General features: G+C 39.1%; 1 protein-coding gene across 7 annotated transcripts in view; it reads left to right on the top strand.

Annotated features, from left to right (window-relative positions):
* The window catches only part of LOC116686714 (F-actin-monooxygenase MICAL2), an 81,144-nt gene extending 78,150 nt beyond the window's left edge, over positions 1–2,994 (top strand). For all 7 annotated transcript variants that reach the window (XM_032511740.1, XM_032511738.1, XM_032511742.1 and 4 more), the window contains 4 exons: positions 1,230–1,323; positions 1,755–1,857; positions 1,986–2,059; positions 2,160–2,994. In XM_032511740.1, the coding sequence (XP_032367631.1) occupies positions 1,230–1,323; positions 1,755–1,857; positions 1,986–2,059; positions 2,160–2,380 (492 nt within the window). In that variant the 3' untranslated portion in view covers positions 2,381–2,994. The remainder of the gene's footprint in view (positions 1–1,229; positions 1,324–1,754; positions 1,858–1,985; positions 2,060–2,159) is intronic.
* Positions 2,995–8,266: the final 5,272 nt, after the last annotated feature.

Here is an 8,266-nt window from a genome sequence, read left to right on the forward strand (position 1 = left end):
GACACAACTCCGCATGACACGGGACCGCGGATGACATGGGACGCTCCAGGCTGCATCCATATACTCTTAGGACTTTTAGGGAGATGAGATGTCCTTTTCAGTTTTTGTGGGCAAATGTTGAAGGCCAGCTCTTTTTCAGTTTTTCCTTGTACAAGGGTCCAGTTGTGATTTGTAAACAGTTAAGATAAGAGGATTTCTAGGGCCAAGGCTGATCACTCACAACACTCATGGTTCCTTAACCCGTGGCTCCTCCTACTTCAAAGTTATAATTGAACATAATAATATACACACTAAAATGGTGTCACTCTACCTAAGAAGATTGGCTGGGTTTACGTAAATACATCTTGCAAAATATCTTGTATTTTGAAAAAAATAAAGATAATATTAAAGCTTTAACACGTATATTTTTCATATTCAAGCTGTTGCCAAATGAGTTGCTCCAAAGCTAATTAAGACTATCAGCTCCACACAAACCTCTCTGTATTTCTCAGTATGGCTATGTTCAGAAGATTGTGTTGTCCGGTGACTTTCCCATGCGGAAGCTTGAGTGAAGATAATTACCTCTTCTAAAGAGTCCATGTTTTCTTCCTACATGTTCTCTGTGGCTACTAGCAACTGCATGTGCAATCATGGAAGGCTCATGTCATGTGGACACGCCGACACTGTTGTTGTCATTACTTCAAATTCCTCATGGGGGCGACAGAAACTACGCTATAGCTTTAATAAAAAAATTAAGACCGGGTTGTCTTATTTCAATTTGTGGGTTGGTAGATGCTCCGGATACCCAAATGTATGTGTACAAGTACTGAAAAGGGGAGTTTTTCATGCTATGTCCTCTTTAAACTCTCAAATGTTTTGTGTTATGTACAGGTTTTGAGATATGTCTCTCTGATTATTTTTTTTTATGACCCTAATACAATGAAGATTGATGGAATATTGTGTGGTGTTCACAGCAATTAAAACTTGTACCATTGTAACTGGTTTCTACCAAAGATATGGTGGCTTTAAAAAATGTTGACAGTGTGTTCTTTTCAAGGTGGGGACACTTTTTGGAGAGAGATTTTGCAGCAGAGGTTTTTTGTGAGCACCACCACTTACAAACCCCTTTTCACTTACATGCTATTGTGGTGGAGGCAGAAATCTCAGAGAAAGATATCTCGAACCATGGGCAAATAATCATTTCCATTGATTATGTGTGTCACATAATGTTCTATTTGTGTATTTCCCAGGCTATCCAGAGACAACTGGAAGAGGTTTCAGAGAAACAGAGAAATCTGGAGGAGAGAGGAGTGGCTATAGAAAAAATCATAAGAGGAGAAACAGGTGCTGAACAGTATTCCACAACACAGACCAGTACCTTAAAAAATGTCTTTGAGCCTGAACAAGACATCCCAAAGCTACTTTTAATGACAGAACTCTGAACCATAACACCTTGGTTTAATCTAAGTCTACAATACAGCTCAATAGAATTTAACTGTGAAGCCTTATTCTTTTTTTTAAATTGCTGTGCCCATACTTTACAGACCAAAAAAAGCACTGCCTTGCAATACTACTGACCGTTAATGTTTGTACTCTCAATAGACAGTGACAATTGCGACAAAGCAGATGGCCTGTGTGTTTTTAGGATTGTAATTGGAATAATTTTTCTTCTTTAATTTCTGCTTCTGTCTTCCCTCCCATCCCTGCTACATTCATCCCCACCGATCCCACTCACTTCTTCCTCCCTCTATGCTTCCTTACTTTTGCCCTCCCAGAATCATCTCAGACAGATGATGAGGCCCAGCTCTATCAGTCCTGGTTTAAACTTGTTCTGGAGAAGAACAAATTGGCCCGCTTTGAGTCTGAACTCATGATTTTGTAAGTGACTGCATCAAAAGACACATGGCTAATTATTGACTTGTAAAGGGTAACAGTAATTGTTAGCATTGTTGCAATTCCTATTTCTTACCTGTAAAGCCCATCACATTTTCTGCTCTCTTTCTTAGCGCTCAGGAGCTTGAACTGGAGGACACACAGAGCCAACTGCAGCAGGATTTACGACACAGGATGGCAATAGAAGGTAAGGGATGAACAGACACAAACACAATCTGATAGTCAGAACTAATAGTACATAAATGTCTTGCTGCTACCTTCCTGCACTCTCTTCAACCTCATTTCAGATACAAAGAAGAGTGCCTCTGAGCTGCAGGAAGAGCAGGAGATCCTGTCAGAGATCATGAAGACAGTGGAGAAACGAGACATGTTGGTCTCTATACTGGAGGAGCAAAGGCTGAAGGAGAAGGCTGAGGATAGGGACCTGGAAAGCCTTGTGCTGTCCAAGGGCTACGAGTTTCACTGGGCCCAGGCCGATGAAAGCTGGGGTCAGGCGAAGCTAGAGTGAAGGTTGAATGTTGTGGTAAAGAGCAGGATATATAGTAAAGGGTAGAAAAGTACTGTAAGGTTCTATATTCAGTGCTGTTCATGAGTATAGGAACCCACGCTTAAGTTGAATGAAAAGAGAAATAAAAAAAATCATCTTTTGGAAATTGATCTTAATACCTTAATTAAAAAATGAGGATAAATCCAACCTTTAAGGACACCAATTTTCTTGGTGAATGAATAATTTATCGAAAATAAATAAATGTTCTTCCTTAAAATACAGGGGGCATAAATATACACACCCCTATGTTAAATTCTAATTGAAGCAGGCAGATTTCTATTTTTAAAGGCCAGTTATATCATTGATCCAGGATACTATGCATCCAGATAAAGTTCCCTTGGCCTTTGGAATTAAAATAACCCCACATCCTCATTTATCCTTCACCATACCTAGAGATTGGCATAGGGTATTTTCCATAAAACAATCTCTCAGTTTAAATCAAACCAGCTATTAGGCTAACTGAAATAAAACCATGCCAATCTCTGGTGAAGGCTATGTGATTATATGGGGCTATTATTATTCCAAAGAATGAAATAACTGGATTGGATAAAAATCGGCCTGCCTCTATGGGAATTAACAGAGGGGTGTATATACTTATGCCCCTTGTAGTATACGGATGAACATTTATTTACTTATGTTACATTATTCAATCACAAAAAAAGGTAATTAAGGCATTAAGATCAACTTCCAAAAGATGTTTTACTATTTATTTTTTTTTTTTTTTTTTTTTTTTAGTCGACTTAAGCAGTGGTTCCTATACTCATGCGGAGCACTGTAACACTATTTCTTTAAAATAAAACGAGTGCATTTTTACTATTCTAGTTTGTATATAGCATATTCTCATAAAGCTACAAATCTAGCTAATGTGGTGAGGATGGAAATGTAATGAAAGTATAGGTGTTTATTCACCATAAAGAGGACAGCAAGGCTTCATCTAGTCTCATTTTGTGCCAGTATGCTGAGCTCAGAGGCTGGGGAAAGTGAAATGAAGCTTTAGCTAATGACTTCCTTTATAGCCACAGCAGCTAATAAAATCTCTGCCGTTAAGGTTATTTGACCTCCGTGCTCAGCCTCTGTCATGGCCCAGGCTGACACTGACCAGAAACTGGATGTACAATATGTTTAACCACATCTAATGTAACGGACTGCCTTGTAACATCTTGGCACATAAACCAACTGGCTTGTTTTACATTTGTGTCATAAATTGAGAGATGTGCTATACGTAATTCACTGTAAGTCACTTTGTGGCGTGGGTGTGTGTTTTTTAATATTGTTATTTTTTCACTTTGTGCTGGAACACTGTCAAATAAATTTTGAGTTGGATTTACACCCAGACAACATTGAACACAAATGTAATCCTAACCACATATTTGTAGCCAGCTAGGTGGCTAAAAATGTCACATTTTTACTCCATTGTGTCACAAGTTAGAACATAATTTAAAACTGAATCACAGGGCAGAAAACTGCATCTGCACAGTTGAAACTTTCATGCAGGTCGCACATCTGGCCACACCCTAGTCAATGATGTCACAACCCTTGTCTTGCATTAGCTGTCAAGGCAAACAACTTTCTATGAAATCATAGATTGGGTTTGGCCAGATATGTGACATGCCTAAAAGTGTTGATACTTTTTGTAATTCAGAGTAGATTTACCCTGTGACTAACTACTGTCAGGTTAAACTGTGATTGTTTAGTATGCTGGTTTTAACCTAGTGTGTGGGCTGTGAGTCAAAATAAATATTGTTTACATGAGTTTTAATCCCAGTAAAAAGATCCACACTTCTTATTTGGTCCCTAGACTTTAAATGTTAAGTTAGTTTACATGTGAATTTACACTTAATTTAGTATTAATTATGTATTCATGTTTGTATATGTTTTAATGTTATTCTGCTGGAGAACAAAAGTTTAAATAAAAATAAATTAAAAATCTGGACTACTGTTATGGGCAAGGCAAGTGTATTTATTAGGGTTGCAAACACATAGAAAATAGAAAGATAACCAAAGACAAAGGCCTGTTCTTTATGCTTAAATAACTAATAAATTATATTTGATTTATGGTACAGTAAAACTCAGGCAAGTAATTGGCAAAGGACAAAAAAAACTGTAAAATATACAGACGCCAGACCACAGGGTAATAATTTGTATTTCTCTGTGGACTGATGATGGATGTGTCCCCACCCCATCATGTCTCTCTCTGGTGCAGGAAGAATGGAACGGCCACATAGGACTTGCTCTTGCTCTGGTTGTCGCTTTAATCTGGAGCTGGAATAAAACAGCACATCGATGTGTAATGTGCTACTGCACGGATTCAGATCTCCAGCTTGACATGACTTCCACAACAGACAATACTAAATGCATTGCAGGCTGATTATGTTTTTGTGGCATGTCTGTGTAGCCTACGCATTTGCTTTGGACCCGCTGTGAGACTTACACCTTTAAAACTATACATAACTATAATGACTCAACAGTAGCTAACTGACATGGATTTCATCTTGTGGTGTGTGTAGTTTAATTGCATGCTATGTTTGGGACTATCCGGTCTCCTATGCTCATGCTCACTTCTCTTGGCTTTGGAAGAGGAGGACGCTGGATGTGGCCCGAGTGTCCGCTGGGGCATATGGTTATCCCTTGATTAAAGGGTAGAACACTGGAAAAGGCTCTCACACTGATAGACACACTTTTGAGAAAAATGGGGCTAACTTTATAATAAATAGTTAGTCTTTGGAAGTTCCGTCTGTATTTCCACTTAAATGTGGAATTGTTTATATTTCTTTATATATTTTTTGTTCGACTGCAAAGATATTTGATTAGAACTGAACTACAGTTGTATAAAAGAATGTTTCAAAGTGAAACAGCCCTGCGGTTTAAACCTGTGTCTGTGATCGTTCCTATAATTTGTCACTTCATCAAAGTATTAAAAACTGCAAGCAGGTAACCCCACTAATTCCCATGGACACCAACCACGTCGCAACAACACTACCAAAAAAGGAAAAAGAACTGACGCAACCCAAATGGGAATTGCCACTACAGCCTACTCCACAAACACTTCGCCCTGAGGTGGCAGCACTTATATTCTCTTCGGACCCCGACAAACACCTTCGCATCCTGTGGAAATTGGGGGTTAGCTGAAAAATAATTTGCGTCTCCCAAAATCTAAGCGCCAGACAAAACCTGGCCAAACACGAAAAGGACCAAATCCACTAATCTGCACATTCTTAAACGCACCAACCAGTTTGTCGAACCGGATTTAAGGCCACATGTCTCATAACAAATATGAGACAAAATTGTAAAGTTGAACGAAAGTGTACTTCATTAAATCAAATTAACGACGTTGTGGGACACATTGCACAAACGGCCGTAGGTCGCCTTGGTGTGTCATTGCCTTAAAGAGACAGAGCACACTCGCTCGCTGCACTTTGTCACAGCATGGCCACTGACGCTGTAAACAGAGACGGGACCTTATGGTACGATCAAGTCCTGCTCTGTAGACTTGTGTTGCATTCCATGTTGTTGTAAAATACCCTTATGCGTGTTTCTTCTTTTTGTCGTAATGACTGGTTAAAAAACGTTTGTAGTGGCAATCTGTCCACATAAAATGCCACTGGAGGGAATTTGAAGCCGTTTCCAACTCTTGCTGGTGCAAATAATGAGGTCCGCCATCGTCGTAGTTAATCATTTGCTTCACACAGACCTACCACCCACCCCCACATTATACACATAATACACACACGCAGCACATGTCCAAATTGGTGCATCTGGGTTCTCTTAAATTTCATCCCCAGTTCCTCCACTTGCCTCCCTTCCTCAAGTCTTAGTTCATCCCACAGAGAAAGCACGGGGGAGACACAAGGAAATCATGGGAGGAAAGAGTAAACGAAGAAATGTGTTTTAGAGGGATGATACGTTCTTTCCTCTGAAGCGTCCCATGAATTCTTTAGTATTGGTGGATTTAGCAACGCTTCCAGCTGCATGGCTTCCGAGAAGGCTGCTCTGGTGTATCCTCGCTTATTGCACTTCAGTGATCCCTCCTCAATGCTTGGTCCTCGCTCCTTGGGGCGGATATAAGAGCTTTGAGACGACCTTTACAAAGGAGGGAGAGAATAACTTCCGGTTCAGGAAGTGAGATGCACCTAATGTTTAGATATTACATTTTTAATATTAAGATGCCAACCATATTCACACTAGATTAAGAGACTACTACAACTACATTTTTTTGTTCCAAAATTTCAATAAATAAAACTTGAGCCTGATTTGATAGGTGTATTTTGAAATTAATAATAAACTGAATAATATTTGTCATGGAAATGGTCTCTTCTAGGCAATCAGCCAATAGCTTGACTTTTACTTGAATAGAGGTCTATAAGGTCTAAATCCTAGTTTATATATTAAAAAGTGTAGCATTAGTTAGCATGTTAGCAATTTTGCCAAGCCAGTTTGACAAGTTCAGTCTAGCTTTAATTTCAGCTTTTTGGTAAGCCTAACTATCACTAGTATGATAACAAACAGGTAAAAAAGTGGAAGGGAAGATGTTAAGATTAAATGACTTTCATGGCTGTTGTTTACTACCAGTTTTAAACAGATTAACCCCCTTGTGAGTAGGAGTGGCACGTTTGTACATATATACAGTATATGTATCATTAATGCAGACACTTAAGTTCAGTTTATAATGGCAGCAACTAAGCACAGTGGCTGCAGAGAGATGTTTTGGTGACACATTGGAGTGTTGCCTCATATTATTATAACCTCTTTGTAATTATGTATTTGTCATATTAGCCCAACGTTAATGTTAGCTTCCCTGACGATCTTGGGTATTAACATTAGCTCACGTATGTTTACATTTTCCTATCCAACAAAATGCTAATTTGTAAAAGCCAATAAATTTTGCTAATGCAGGCTCTGCGTTTTTTTTGTTATATTATTTTGTAGTTAAGACGCTGACACAGTGGAAACATGGATCAATGAGACCACCTCTGCCTGCGGCGTCAACTATTGTTTCAGTTTCTCTCCGACTGGTGAGTAACGTTAGGCCTATAGCTTGATGCAGAAGTGAACATGGATTACATTACTGATCTCTTTGATGGGCATCGCATACACAATGAGTTATCAATGATATTGTTAATAAATATTTACGCCAGAGAAATGGTAATGTTACTGTTCATTGTCGGTGTCTTTCTATATTCTCTAAAGGACAATCACTGCCAGAGTAGTTTGCCACAACTCATGATGCGGCCACATGGAGAGCCAGACCTGTCTGCTAACACTGGAGCCCTAGACAAAGTTTTTTTACTTTAAATGTATTGTTGTTTATATGAAAAATAAACACATACGCCACACCACATTTGTAATTATTTTGTGCAGCATGTGTGGAGATTAGATTTAATGTTTTGTTGGTGGGGAAATATATATATATATATATATAGTAGCAAACCAGGGGAAACAGGCCAGTCAATGAAGCACAGGGGTCTATCTGTCTGTGCAAGTGCTGCAGCCACTTGGCACGTGGCACCGGTCACACCTGCAGCCCATCAGATTATCAGGGGAAGCCATTAAGAGAGCCAGCCCAAAGATGTAGAGAAGAGAGTAGGGAACAAAGGCCCAGAGAGGCAACACGGCAGGAGTTTGTTGTTCAGTAAGGATATTGGCTGGAAAAAAGACTGACCTCTTGCTCTGCTTTAAACCCTCCAAGGACAATCCCGCCTGAAGAGTGACAGACCCCGGAGGGGAAGAATCTTAAGTTACTTTTGTTCCACTACCCCTTACCTGCATTAAGTTATTAAAGAACACCTTATGTTAAAGCCAACTGTCTCTGAGTTACCTATAAATATATATATATATATATATATATAT

The sequence above is a fragment of the Etheostoma spectabile genome, unplaced genomic scaffold, assembly GCF_008692095.1.
Source record: "Etheostoma spectabile isolate EspeVRDwgs_2016 unplaced genomic scaffold, UIUC_Espe_1.0 scaffold456, whole genome shotgun sequence".
Classification (NCBI taxonomy): Eukaryota; Metazoa; Chordata; class Actinopteri; order Perciformes; family Percidae; genus Etheostoma; species Etheostoma spectabile.